This window comes from Equus asinus, chromosome 23 (genome assembly GCF_041296235.1).
Source record: "Equus asinus isolate D_3611 breed Donkey chromosome 23, EquAss-T2T_v2, whole genome shotgun sequence".
Lineage (NCBI taxonomy): Eukaryota > Metazoa > Chordata > Mammalia > Perissodactyla > Equidae > Equus > Equus asinus.
This window is the reverse complement of record NC_091812.1, coordinates 33,254,041-33,269,057: the sequence shown is the minus strand read 5'-3', so window position 1 is coordinate 33,269,057 and position 15,017 is coordinate 33,254,041. Positions and strand designations below refer to the sequence as shown.

The window sequence follows — 15,017 nt, the reverse complement described above, 5'->3', positions numbered from 1 at the left end:
TGGTTCCAGCTACCCTCCCACTCGGTATCCATCTGGCCTCCGATACCAATGCACTCTTGCCTGACTAAGAAGAAGATGTGCAGCTTGGTCCTCCCACTGACCTCTCTTTCCTTCCTGCTGCTTCAGCAGATTCTGGGACAGTGTTACTTCAGTAAGGGATGATGTTGAAGAGATTCAGCATTGATCGTAAAGTGGACCAGATTCCTACTGCCAGCACTAAGTAGAAGATTCTAATGGAGCTCTAAGAGTATATGAGGCTGTATCTGGAAGACCAGGAAGTTAAAAAGATAATGAGAAAGACTTTGTATATGCTAAGTATATGTTAAGACTATTTTGGTTGGGAATAGTTTATCATCCTTTCTAACAGACAAAATCCATTTTAGGGCTAACTTCAGGCACAACTTGATGCAGAGGATACAACTATGTCACCAGGAGCGAGTCTTAGATTCTCTCTCTCTGTCCGCCTCTCTGCTCTGATTTTTCTGGATTGGCTCCAATCTTAAACAGGCTCTCCTCTCATGGTAGCAGTATGACTGCAGCAGCTACGCCTTTTAATACTAAGTCTAGTGGAAAGAGATAACTCAAACAAAAATACAAAAATTGAGTCTCATTGGCTCTGATTGGCAATGCCTTGAGGGCAAGGTACTATCAAACTTGCTTTTGAATCCCCACAGGGCTTAATATTGTACCTTGTACACTATAGATCCTCCAAAATGTCTATGGAATGAATAAATGAATCTATAAGCCTTCACTGATGCATGTAAGAATAACTAACCATTTATTTAGCAAGACTCCTAGAAAATGGGATAGTGGGGAGGTACCCTTTTATTACAAGAGGAATAGAGAACAGTCAAGAATGAATCAGCTTTTGCTGGAGTCCATTTTAATCATGATGTTGTACGTAGGTACATTTTTCTGGGGAGAGGTTTGATAGCTTTTCCTCCATTTCTCGGGGACACCAAGAGGGCTAGCAATAACAGAGCTGAGAAGAGGTACCCTCAAAGAGGGCTATGCTGTGGTGGTCTACCACAGGGAATTTTCTGGGTAACAGGCTGTGGAATGTCTTGAACATGGAACAGCAGGCAAAGCAAAAATAGTAAGCAGTGGAGGGAGTCTCTGAAAAGGGCAAGGAGGGTCACCGGGCCGGGGTTATAACAGATCCCTGAATTTTGGAGTCAAGATTCCCCACTCACTAGGTATGAGACTTTGAGAAAGTTACTTAAAATCTCCAAGTCTCAGTTATGTCATCCAGAAAATGAGAATAATTATAGCTGCTTACCTTTTACCTACTTCAAAGGACGGTTGAGTTTAAAAACTGAGAGCTTTGGGATTAGACTGCCTAAATTGAGTCTCAGGTTGACTTTTCAACTTCTCTCCATCTCATTTTCCTTGTTTGTATAGTAGGAATAATTAATAGCTATTTTATAGATTGTGGTGACATTTAAATGAGGTGATATATGGAACATAGTATAGGACCTGGTATATAATAAGTACTCAATTAATGGCCTATTATTCATCTGTTCCTTCATTCAACAAATATTTACTCACTGCCTACTGCATGCCAGCCACCATTTAGGTACTTGGGAAAGACAGATAAACAAAACAGACAAAACAATTATTTGCCCTCGTGGAACTTCTATTTTAGTAGTTGGAGACAGATAATAAACGCTACACTTAGTTATAAATTATGTAGTATGTTAAAAGGTGATAATTGCTGCAGAAAAAAATGGAGTGGGGCAAGGGCGCTTCGGAATTGGGAGGAGGATAGGGGGAAGTTAGCTAATCTGAATAGGAAAGTCACAGTAGAACTCATTGAGAAGATAACCTTGAAGGAGCTGAGGTAGCTAGCCAAGGGTATGTCTGGGAAGTGTTCCAAGTGGAGGAAACAGCCAGGGCAAAGCTCTTCAAGTAGAAGCATGCTCAATGTGTCCCAGGAATGGCCAGAAAGCTGGTTTAGCCAAGCAGAGTCAGCCAGAGAGACAGTACTCTAGCTCTCTCTAGAGAAGTCAGAGAAATAATGGTAGGCCAGACCCTGGAGGACCTTGTCGTTAATTAGAAGGACTTTGGATTTTACTTTGCTTGAATGGAGGACACTGGAGAGTGTTGAGTTTAGGAGAGAAGTGATCTAACCTGGCTTTGAAAGGATCACTCTGACTGCTGTGTTGAGAAAACGCTGGGGGTGGATGTGCAGCAAGAGTGAAATCAGAGAGCCCAGATAGGAGGATAATACAAATAATCCAGGTGACCTATGATGGTGAATTTACAATGATGGTGGATCTACCAATGGCAGTGGATAGGATCAGGATAGTACCAAAGGAGGTAGAGAGAAGTGGTCAAATTCTAGATATATTTTGAAAGTGGATCCTACAGCATTTCTTGATGGATTAGATATGGGTATAAGAGAAAGAGAGGAGTCAAGGATGGTTTCAATGATTTTGACCTGAGCAACTGAAAAATGGAGTTGTCAACAACTAACTAGAAAAGATTGAGTGCATAGGTTTGTTGGGAAGATCAGGAACTCGGTTTTAAATATGTTCGATTTGAAATACCTAGTAGATATTGAAGTGGAGGTGTCAAGTAGGAAGTCTGGAGTTCAGGAAAGATGCTTAGCTGAAAGTTGTTGGCATATGGAGTGTATTTAAACCCTTGTGACTGGATGAGATCTTCAAGGGAGTGCTTGTAGACCCAGAAGTGGATGAAGGGCTGAGCCTTGGGGAACTCCAAAATTAAGAGGTCAGAGAGAGGAGGAAGAACCAGCGAAGGAGACTGAAAGGAGTGGCCAGTAATTATGAAGATATTATATTGATGCCACTGTCACAGCAGTTGTAGGAAGTAGAGACTCAACAAAAATGTCCCTTCCCCTCCATGACCTCTCCTTCCTTGGCTTTCTTATCATCGGTGGCAGTGGCCATTGCTGCTACCTCTGTCACTCCTATGCTAGTCTAGTCTACTTCATCTTTCTATGTTCATATCCATTTAATCTTCTCCGCTAGCTTATAAATAACTTGAGGGGCATGCCTTTGGACTCAGTATTAGTTTGCTAGGCCATGGCACAGAATTTGCCATGACAAAATACCACAGGCTGGGCAGCTTAAACAACAGAAATTTATTTTCTCAGAGTTCTGGAGACCAGAGGTTCAAGATCAAGGTGTCAACAGGATTGATTTTACTCTGAGGCTTCTCTGCTTGGCTTGCAGATGGCCACCTTCTCTCTGTGTCTTCACGTGGTCTGTCCCTCAGTCTGTGTTGTCTGTGTCTTAATCTCTTCCTTTTTCTTTGTTTTTGAGGAAGATTAGCCCTGAGCTAACATCTGCCGCCAATCCTCCTCTTTTTGCTGAGGAGGACTGGCCCTGAGCTAACATCTGTGCCCATCTTCCTCTAATTTATATGTGGGATGCCTCCCACAGCATGGCTTGACAAGCAGTGCATAGGTCTGCATCTGGGATCCGAACCGGCGAACCCCGGGCCACTGAAGCAGAACGTGTGAACTTAACCACTGTGCCACTGGGCCGGCCCTTGATCTCTTCTTATAAGGACACCAGTCATATTGGATTAGAGCCCACCCTAACCACATTTGAACTTAATCACCTCTTTAAAGGCCCTGCCTCCAAACACAGTCACACTCTGAGGTACTGGGGTGAGAGCTTTAATGTGAATTTGGGAAGGACACAATTCAACCCGTAACAGAATCCCTCCCTGGAGTTAGGCAGAGTGCTAACCACGGAAGGAGCAGGGTAAACTCCTGTTACATAAGATGGCTGACCAGCTAACCTTTGTCCTGCTCCTTGCATCTTTATGCTAAAATAACTTGAACTTGTAGGCCCTAGTCTGCCTCCTCCCCGTACACACAAAATCTGTGAAAATCTATCAAAAGCACATGCAGCAAATATTCCATTGCTCATAATTTTGCTCTTTTATTTGCATATTTCCTGGTTTATTGGAGCACACATTAGTTAACTTGGTATGACTTTGTTCAAAGAAAACTATATGATTGTGTTTTGCTTTGTCTCTTTGAAAACTTTGAAGCTGGCTGGGGTAAAACTTCATAGCAAAAATTATAATGCCACAAGTCAGTGTGCTCAATATTTATTCCAGGCAAATACATTAAATGAAATTGTCTGGTGCACAACGCAGAGACTTCTGATTTTTTTTCAGTAAATTGCTTCTAGGGTCTGCCTTCTTCTCCATTCTTTGTTTCAATACAAATTTTTGAAAAGTTCTCAAGACATTCTTCAATTTTCTAACTAAAAAAAATCTTTTATAGGTTGTGTCTTCATGTTCCTACGCACAAGAATGCAGATAAGGCAGCAAATTTTGCTATTCTGTGCCCAGGGTACCTACAGATATAGCATTGGCTGAAGATGTTTCAGTTCTGTTCTTAAAATTACTTTAACAATTGTTTTACTGGGGAAATAATAATAGCTATTGATCAGTTATGGAACATTTACCACGTGCAGGCACTGTGCTAGGACCTTTACAACCTGTCTTAGTTTGAGCTGCTATAATAAAAATACCAAAGACTGGGTGGCTTAAACAACTAACATTGCTCACAGTTCTGGAGGCTTCAAAGTTCAAGATCAAGGCACCAGTAGAATCGGTGTCTGGTGAGAGCCTGCTTCCTGGTTCATAGACAGCAGTCTTCTCTCTGTGTCTTCGCATGGCAGAAGGGGCAAAGGGAGTTCTCTGGGTTCTCATTTAAAAGGGTACTAATCCCATTTATGAGAGCTCAGCCCTCATGACTTAATCACCTCCCAAAGGCCCCACCTCCTAATACCATCACCTTCGGGGGTAGAATTTCAACATATACATTTTGAGGGAACACAAACATTCAGTCCATAAACACATCCTTACCACAACCTGTAAAGTAAGTGAAAGTGGCATGTTCAGATGAGAAAACTGGAGCTCAGTGAAGTTAAGTGCCTTTCCAGAGCCACACAGTAGTAACAGGTATAGCAAGGACTGGATCTCAGCAATGTCAGGCTCTCATGGCCATATTCTGTCCACGTTGCCTCACCAGAGTTTCCCAGCCTGTGTGATACTAAGAAACCACACATGACCTGGAACAGTTATGTCACACATGGCTTGTGACAGCTTATATGTGAAAAATCACAGTTCTTCACATAACAGCATAATCTCACCCCTAACACTCTTCACACCAAAGAGGAGTGTCTTCTCTTGGAAAGGATATGTTCAAACTGATGGTATTTTTAGACACCCATAGAAATGCATCCAGCAGAAAGGATCTACATTTTTTCTGAGCTGTCTCTAGTTTCAGAGAGCCAGTGCTGTAAGTTCAACTCCTGGGCTGCACCTGGCACACTTATGTTTCCTCAACCTCAAAGAGTAGCTTCCTGTTCCCCTGGCCTCTCATGGCTTGAGCTGTATGTGCGCTGATGTCTTGGCTCTCAGATCACAATATGACAATGATCACCTATTCAAAAATTAAAGCATAGATAAGTAAAGGCCCCATTACAACATTTGTTTATTGGTTAAAGCCACCAGTGTTAGAAGCTTCATGCATATAAGATGAAACATCTTCGAACTGGGAGCAGTCATCAGTATTATATAGTGCAGGGTCCCTAAGATCTTGATTTATTCCACATTTCCTGAGTACCTACTGTGCATTGTACACCAAATAATTGCCCCAGAATTATAAGGAAAGTAATAAGTGTTAAGTCCTAGAGATGATGGAACCACACAGAAAGGGCAGCTAGCTCTCCTTGGAAGCATCTTGAAGGATGAGTGGGAGTTCACCAAGAAGAATGGCAGGGAGTGAGGAAGCATTTGAGGACGAAGGAATGACAGGTACAAAATATGGAGCCGTTGAGCAGTATGGCAGCTTCAGGGAACTGTGAGTGATTCTACTTGACTGGCCTGTAGGATACCATGAGCTGGGATTCCCAAGAAAGTGAAGACTAGGATAGAGGCTTGTAAGCAGGTTGTGTATTTGGAGATGTGATCCTCAGGATCAGAAGTGTGGGTCACAGGCAGCAAAACAAGAAAAGAGGGAGAGCTGATACAAGGATGTGTCACTGACTTGGCCATTGCTGTGTCCAATTTGTTGTTTGATCTTGTAGGAACATCTGAGAAGCCATGTTGAAATATGTCTCATGGCCATCATCCACATGGAGAAGAGGAGAAGTGTTTGTGCATAGGTTCCCATCCTTCATTGGCCAAAGATATGTGCCCATTCAGCATTGACTACCCACTCCTCCCTCATTTCTGGGTTGCGTTTGTATGGCTGCTGAGTGGTTCTGCAGAGGCCCAAACCAGGAATGAATGGAGAAGACTCAACATCAAAAACAGGAGGGAATAGGCACTTGGCATGGGCCCAAGACAAGACATATATCAAGTTGCACCTAACTGAAGCTGGTTAAAGACTGTGTAGAACTAGTTGTAGTAATGGTGATTAGAATAAAAGACAGGCAAGGCTGGAAAGATCTGTAATGGTGCATAGAAGCTTCTGATTCGGATCCATCTCGGGAAGTGGTGGGAGATGACCCTGGATAGTCAGATGGAAACCAGATCCCCGAGAGCCCCATCTACATGTTAGGGAATTTGCATATCCTCCCTATATGGAATAGACAGCCCTGGAAGGGCTTTAAAGTAGTGATCCCAAAGCAAAATAATAAAGCTTTAATTGATAGTTTTCCCAACTAGACACCATAATAGCCTCAACTTACTTGGCCATCCTGCTTAGGGGCTTTACTTCCAGCATATCCTCAACATCTGCCTAAGTGATCACAAAGGTCTGGGAAAATGAGAAGTAGTTCCATCTCAGAAAAAGACTTGGAACCCATCTGTAGTGACTCCCTCATAAAGATGAGGGTAGACAGGCAAATTTGGGATGAGAACCAGGACTCAAACTTAGGGTTCTTAACACCACCTTCACCTGAGGTAATTTGTGAAGTGAGATCTGGGCATTTGTGTTTAGATCAGTCTGAAAAGAAACAGGCTAATACCATGCGTGAATTTTGCTGAATATTGTACAATATGAGAGAGCTAGAGTATCAGCTTCATAAATCTTTGAGGCTGTATGTCAACAACATTAAAAGAAAGAGTACTATCACATCTCCTTTATTAGGATTTGAGAATTGGTTCTATATCAGGTAACTTTTGCTATATAGCAAACCACCCCAAACCTTAGTGGCTTAAGGTAATAACCATTTATTTAGCTCACCAGTCTACAAGCTGACAATTTGGTCTGGGCTCAGCTGGGCAGTTCTGTTCTTGGCTGGGCTCATTCATGCATCTGAAGCCATCTGCCAGATTAATTGGGAGCTGGCTCATCTAGGAGGTTCAGTTGGTATGGTTTGTTCTGTTTCATCATAGTCAAAGAATGAGGAAATAGACTCCACCCCTTGATGGGAGGAGCTGCAAAGTTATATTGCAAAATAGTATGGCTACAGGGAAGGAATAATTATGGCTGTTTTTGCAAACAGTCTACCAGAGAGTATATCAAACTTCAAAACAGTCCCTCCTGAGCAGATTATTATTGTGGAATCTTATAAAGTCACTGGCATTGATGGTAGAAGTGCCAGAGTTAGCAAATAAAACCATGGCACACTTGGTTGAATTTGTATTTCAAATAAACAATGAATAATTTTTAGTAGAAGGTTGTCCAAAATATTGCATGCAAGTCATGGAAACAAAGAATATTAAAACCAGAGAAGACCTTAGAAATCACATGGCCTGGAGGTTGCAAATTCAAATGCATTCACATGCTAGGAAACCGTGTCTTTAGCAACAGAGCTGTTATGTAACAGAGTGTGGTAGGGACTGTAGTTTGCTGATATATGTGCATAATCTAAAGGTACTCAAAATCAAATTTTAAAAAATTATTCTGATATCCCGATAAATATCTGCAAGCGAAATTAGCTCAAAACCTCCCAGGCTTTACCTCCTAACAGATTATTTGATTCAACAAACTGATATAGCTAATTAAAAGAGGGCCTGGCACTGGAACTAGACACTCAGACGCCCAGTCCTGCACTCTCTCGCTACACCAAGATGCTTGTCCTTTAGCTTCTACTTTGACAATTACTCAGCATTAGTTTAGAACTGGGATTGTAATCCAGGACTCCTGAATACCCATCTTGGGATCTACTAGATAGTGCTAGAAAAGTACATTCCTATTCATTTTTTTAAGTAAAACACTTCAAGTATAACATATACTAGGGAAGTGCTGTGAATTTCCCTCTAAGAGCAGTTTTAGCCATAACCTACGTATTTTAAGTCAAGTACTGTATGATCTCACTCATAAATAAAAGATAAAAACAACCACCACCAAATACATAGATACAGAGATTAGATTGGTGGTTATCAGAGAAGAAGGGGGGGAGGGAGGAGGGCAGAAGGGGTGACTGGACACATGTGTGTGGTGATGGATGGTAATTAGTCTTTGGGTGGTGAACACAATGTAATCTATGAAGAAATCAAAATATAATGATGTACACCTGAAAATTAACTGTCCATAGATGTGTGGGTTTATTTCTGGGCTCTTGGTTCTATTCCATTGATGTGTGTGCGTTTTTGTGTCAGTACCATGCTATTTTGAGTTCTATAGCTTTCAAGTATATTTTGAAATCAAGGAGTGTGATGCCTCTAGCTTTGTTCCTTTTTCTCAAGATTCCTTTGGCTATTTGGAGTCTTTTGTTGTTCCGTATACATTTTAGGATTCTTTGTTCTATTTCTGTGAAAAATATAGTTGGAGCTTTGTTAGGGATTGCATTGAATCTGTAGATTGCTTTAGGAAGCATGGACATTTTAACTATGTTAATTCTTCCAATCCAAGAGCACAGATTGTCTTTCCATTTCTTTATGTCTTCTTCAATTTCTTTCAACAATGTTTTATAGTTTTTCAGTGTACAGGTCTTTCACCACTTTGGTTAAATATATTCCTAGGTATTTTATTATTTTTGTTGCAATTGTAAATGTGATTGTATTCTTAATTTCTCTTTCTCCTACTTCATTGTTAGTGTATAGAAACACAACTGATTTTTGTATATTGATTTTGTATCCTGCAATCTTACTGTATTCATTTACTATTTCTAAAAGTTTTTCAGTGGATTCTTTATGGTTTTCTATATATAAAATCATGTCTTCTGCAAATAGTGACAGTTTCACTTCTTCCTTTCCAATTTTCATCCCTTTTCTTTTTCCTGCCTAATTGCTCTGACTAGAACTTCCAATACTATGTTAAACAAGAATGGAAAAGTAGGCATCCTTGTCTGCTTCCTATTCTTAGAGTGATAGCTTTTAGTTTTTCTCCATTGAGTATGATATTAGCTGTGGGTTTGTCACTTATGGCCTTTATTATGCTGGGGTATTTTCCTTCTATAACCATTTTATTCAGAGTTTTTATCATAAATGGATGCTGTATCTTGTCAAATGCTTTCTCCACATCTATTGAGATGATCATGTGATTTTTATTCTTCATTTTTTTAATGTGGTGTGTCACGTTGATTGATTTGCAGATGTTGAACGATCCCTGCATCCCTGGAATAAATCCCACTTGATCATGATGTATGATCTTTTCATGTATTGTTGTATTCAATTTGCTAGTATTTTGTTGAGGATTTTTGCATCAGTGTTCATCAGTGATATTGGCCTGTAGTTTTCTTTTTTTGCGTTGTCCTTGTCTGGTTTTGGTATCAGGGAAATGTTGGCCTCTTATAATGAGTTAGGAAGTTTTCCCTTCTCTTCAATTTTTTTGGAAGAGTTTGAGGAAGACAGATATTAAGTCTTTGTTGAATGTTTGGTAGAATTCACCAGGGAAACCATCTGGTCCTGGATTTTTATTTTTGGGGAGGTTTTCGATTACTGTTTCAATCTCCTTGCTGGTGATTGATCTATTCAGATTCTCTATTTCTTCTTGATTCAGTTTTGGAAGGTTGTCTGATGCTAAGAATTTATCCATTTCTTCTAGATTATCTAGTTTGTTGGCATATAGCTTTTCGTAGTATTCTCTTATAATCATTTGTATTTCTGAGTGTCCATTGTAATTTATCCTCTTTCATTTCTGATTTTATTTCTTTGAGACTTATCTCTTTTTTTTTATTGGTGAGTCTGGCTAAAGGTTTGTCAATTTTGTTTATTTTCAAAGAAGCCGCTTTTAGTTTCATTGATTTTTTTCTCATGTTTTTTAGTCTCTATTTCATTTATTTCTCTTCTGATTTTTTTATTTCCTTCCTTCTACTGATTTTGGGCTTTGTTTGTTCTTCTTTTTCCAGTTCCTTTACATACACCATTAGATTGTTTATTTGAGATTTTTCTTGTTTGTTGAGGTAGGCCTCTATTGCTATAAACTTCCCTCTGCTTCATCTCATAAATTTTGGCATGTCATATTTTCATTTTCATTTGTCTCCAGGTATTTTTTGATTTCTCCTTTGACTTCTTTGTTGACCTAATAGTTGTTTAGTAGCATTTTGTTTAATCTCCACATATTTGTGGCTTTTCTTATTTTCTTCCTGTAGTTGATTTCTAGTTTCATACCATTGTGGTCAGAAAAGATGCCTGGTATTATTTTAATCTTAAATTTACTTAGACTTGTTTTGTGGCCTCTTATGTGATCTATCCTGGAGAATGTTCCATGTGCATTTGAAAAGAATGTGTATTCTGAGGTTTTTGAATGGAATATTCCATATATGTCTACTAAGTCCATCTGGTGTAATGTGTCATTTAAGGCCAATGTTTCCTTATTGATCTTCTGTTTGGATATCTATCCGTTGGTGTAAGTGGAGTGTTAAAGTTCTCTACTGTTATCGTGTCTATTTCTCCTTCTATATCTGTTAATAATTGCTTTATATATTTAAATGCTCCTATGTTGGGTGCATAGGTATTTACAAGTGTTATATCCTCTTGTTGGATTGTTCCGTTTATCATTATGTAGTGCCCTTCTTTGTCTCTTGTTGCAGTTTTTCTTTTAAAGTCTATTTTGTCTAAGTATTGCTATCCTCACTTTCTTTTATTCACCATTTGCATGGAGCATCTTTTTCCATACCTTCACTTTCAGTTTGTGAGGGTCTTTAGGTGTGAAGTGTCTCTTGTGTGCAGCATATATATGGGTCTTGTTTTTTTATCCACTCAGCCACCCTATGTCTTTTGATTGGATCATTTAGTCCATTGATATTTAAAGTAGCTCTTGGTAAGTATGTACTTATTGCCATTTTGTTACTTTTTTTCTGGGTGTTTTAGTAGTTCTTCTCTGTTCCTTTCTTCTTCTTTTGCTCTCTTCCCTTGTGGTTTGATGGCTTTGTTTAGTATTATGTTTGGTTTCCTTTCTCTTAATTTTTTGTGTATTTCTTATGGGTTTCTGGTTTGTGATTACCATGAGGTCCATATATAATAACTTACATATATAGCAATCTGTATTAAGTTATTTTTAGTTTGACCTCTTGCTAAAAGCTCTACTCTTTTATTCCCGTCCTCCCACATTTTATGTCTTTGATATCAGATTTAACCTGTTTTTTGTCCATGTGTGTCCGTTACCCTCTTATCATGGAAATAGATAATTTTAGTACCTTTGTCTTTTGACCTTCATATTACCTTCATAGGTGGTTGATTTGCTACCTGTACCGTATATTTACTTTTATTGGCAATTTTATTGTTTTGTTTGTGTGGGGTTTTTTTTGGATAATTTTCTTTTTCCTATTTGTGGGCTTTTCTTTTCTACTTAAAATAAGTCCCTTTAGCATTTTTTGTAAGACTAGTTTCTTGGGGATAAACTCCTTTAGTTTTTGCTTGTCTGGAAAACTCTTTATCTCTCTTTCCATTCTGAATGATAACCTAGAGTATTCTTGGCTGTAGGTTTTTTCTTTTCAGCACTTTACTATATCATACCACTCCCTTCTAGCCTGTAAGGTTTCTGCTGAGAAGTCAGCTGATGATCTTACAGGGTTTCCTTTGTATGTAACTTGTTACCTTTCTCTTGCAGCTTTTAGAATTCTCTCTTTATCTTTAATTTTGGGCATTTCAATTATAATGTGTCTTGGTGTAGGCCTATTTGGGTTTATCTTTTTTGATGCTCTCTGTGCTTCCTGTATTTGGATGTCTGTTTCCTTCCTTAGGTTAGGAAAGTTTTCAGATATTATTTCTTCAAATAGCTTTTCTGCCCCTTTATCTCTCTCTTCTCCTTCTGGGACACCTATAATCCTGATGTTAGTGCACTTGATGTTGTCCGAGAGGCCCCTTAGATTGTCCTTGTTCTTTTTAATTCTTTTTTCTTTTTCTGTTCAACTTGGGTCATTTCCTCTAGTCTTTGGTCCAAGTCACTGATCCTTTCTTCTGTATCATCTACTTTGCTATTGATTCCTTCTAGTGAATTTTTCATTTCCATTATTGTATTCTTCAGTTCTGATTGGTTCTTTTTTATATTTTCCAATTCTTTGTTAAAGTTCTCACTGTATTCATCCATTCTTCTCCCAAGCTCGTGAGCATCCTTGTGACTCTTAACTTGTACTGTTTATCAGGTAGATTGTTTATCTTTGTTTCATTTAGTTCCTTTATTGGAGGATTTTCTTGTTCCCTTATTTGGAACATATTCCTTTGTCTCTTCATTTTTCCTCATTCTCTGTGCTTATGTCTATGTATTAGGTAGATCAGCTACATCTCCTGATCTTGGAGAATTGGCCTTATGTAAGAGATGCCTTATGAGGCCCAGCATTGTGCTTCCCTCTTGTTACCAGTTCCAAATGTTCCAGGAGTGTCCCCTGTGTGGGCTACTTGTGTCCTTCTGTTGTGGCAGGGTTGCTCTTGCTGTAGGCACACGAGGAGGCTAGGCTGTCTCCCTGGCCAGCTGGTTGTAATGCTCAGCTGCGTGCAGCTGTTACCATCCCTTCGGTCACTTGATTGGGCAGGGGGAGTCCCAGCATAGTTGGCTGCAAGATCTAATAGCACATTCCTGTTGCACTCTTTCTGTTAAGTGAGTAGGCCCCCTGCATGACTGGTTGCTAGACTCAGGGGCTTACAATTGCTGTAGGCCTTGGCCTGTAAGGGTGTTGTCAACTCTCTCAGTAGTGCAGCTGAGTGGAGCTGGCCTCAGGCGTGGCAGCACACAATTGTTTCAGGCATTGAAATGTGGGGCCAATCCCCTATGTGGCTGTTTGAGAAGCACAAGTCTGCCACAGCTGACAAGGCCCACCTTCCACAGGCCTACATGCTCTGTCAATGCAGTCATGCCCTGTTTACAAGCCCTGCCCACTGAAGCAGACCCACTCACCCCACTGTAGAGGTCCCACACACCCTGCCTATGCAGGCCCACAAGTGGCCTGAGGGCTTGCTGTTGGGTGAGGCCAGTCCCTAGGGTGGGCTGCCTGCCCTGGCTGAGCTGGATTAAATAGGTGCTCTACTGGATGCAGCAGGCACCTGCACTAACAGCTCAGGGTAAGAACTCCAATAGTGTCTGCCAGTGTCTGTGTCAGCATGCCTGTACTAGATCACAATAATAGCTGCTACCAATGTCTCAGTCTCTGGGGCGGTGGTCCCAGCCACCTCCTGCCTTGCTGAGATGCACCTAGAGCCTCTTGAGTGAGTCTCTTTTCCCCAAAGGACTGTGCACTTTTCTTTCTAGTGATTATAGTTTGCTTCCTAAAACAGGTGAATTTGTGTGTGGGCACCTTTAGGAGCAGGATTTTCTTTCTTTTATGTTTGATAGCTTTTCTGGGGGCATTCTCTGTTGTATTTAATAGCCAGCAAAGCCAGATATGATGACACTCATCTCAGAGTTCTTCTGAGTTCAAAAGCTGCTTATTATGGCAAAACTCTCCCACTCGGATCCCCACTTCTCCAGAGAAAGCTTCATACCTTAAAATTGCTCCTAGCTGTGAAGTACCATGGCTAGAATGTGGCTTTTCCCTCTTCAGAAAGCAATGTCTGCTTCTTCCACCTCAGTCAGCACTGTATCTTGTTGTGGAGGTTCTTTTTATCTAGTTTCTGGTTCTCTCTCAGGGGTGATTTTTCCAAGGGTAGTTGTAAATTTGTTGTGTCCGTGGGAGGAGGTGGGTTCAGAGTTCTCCTATGCTGCCATCTTCCCAGGAGTCTCATCTGTTTCTTTTTAATAGATTCAAGTTCTTTAGTGAAATTCTCCATCTTATCAGCTATTTCTTGAATATATTATTAATGCTCATATTATTAAATTATTAATTCTAGTTATTTTATAGTCCTTCTGTGATAAGTCCATACCTGAGTCACCTGTGTGTCTGTTTCTATTGCCTGTTTTACCCCCCTTTGGCCCTGTTTCTTGAAATATCTGGTATTTGGATTCAATACTGGACATTGTGAATGAAAAATTATAGAATCCTTGGTGATGATGTTTTTTCCTCCAGAGAGGATTTAATGTATTTTCAAGTAGCCAACTAGAGTAGAGCGGGTCACCTCAGTCCAATCAGAACTGGGCTAACTGAAGGTGGTGTTGCAGTTCTGTTTTGCTGGGTCAACCTCTTGTTCTCCCTGACACCTAGGGAATATTCTCCAAGAATATATCCTGGGATTTTCTTAGGGTCTCTCCTCTCCTCTTTAGTATGTCCTAAACTTCAATTTTTGTCTCAACAGCTGGTGAGATTACTGGAAACTCTACTTTGTTTTGCATTTGGCTTCTTGGCTCTTAACCTCTGCAACTTAAGAATTTGGCTCATGCCTCTAGGGAAGATTGCCAAGTGATGGATTCACTATTCTATGCCTCTTTTTTCTCGCAAAACTTGGTTCTCAAGCCCTGACTGATTTGGGAGCTCTGAACTCCAGTTATTGTCTTCCCCAGCCAGTGAGATCTGTTGGTTTCTCTGCCTCTTGTTAGCTGCTCTCTGCTTAGCTTCTAAACAGAGTAGGCAAATGCCCCAAGGGGAAAAGCAGCTTGAAGAATGTTGAGCTCACTTCATTGACCTTTCCCTTTCCCTGGGATCTTGACCTCTTAAGTTCTTGCTGCTTGGGAAGCTCTCTGATAGCTTCAAAACAAGTGTTTTCTAGAAAAGATATATTTTACCCATTATTTGTCTGATTTTTCTCAGCAGGAGTGTAGGTCA

The 15,017-nt window shown here is 40.2% G+C and overlaps 1 protein-coding gene across 3 annotated transcripts in view; it reads left to right on the top strand.

Annotated features, from left to right (window-relative positions):
• MAMDC2 (MAM domain containing 2) overlaps positions 1–15,017 on the top strand; it is a 148,473-nt gene that overhangs the window by 115,156 nt on the left and 18,300 nt on the right. The window contains exon 12 of one of the 3 annotated variants that reach the window (XM_044756647.2): positions 6,078–6,251. The exons of the other annotated variants lie outside the window; for them this stretch is intronic. Within the exon in view, the coding sequence (XP_044612582.1) occupies positions 6,078–6,155 (78 nt within the window). The 3' untranslated portion in view covers positions 6,156–6,251. Of the gene's footprint in view, positions 1–6,077; positions 6,252–15,017 lie in introns of those variants that run through there. 3 annotated transcript variants of the gene reach the window in all.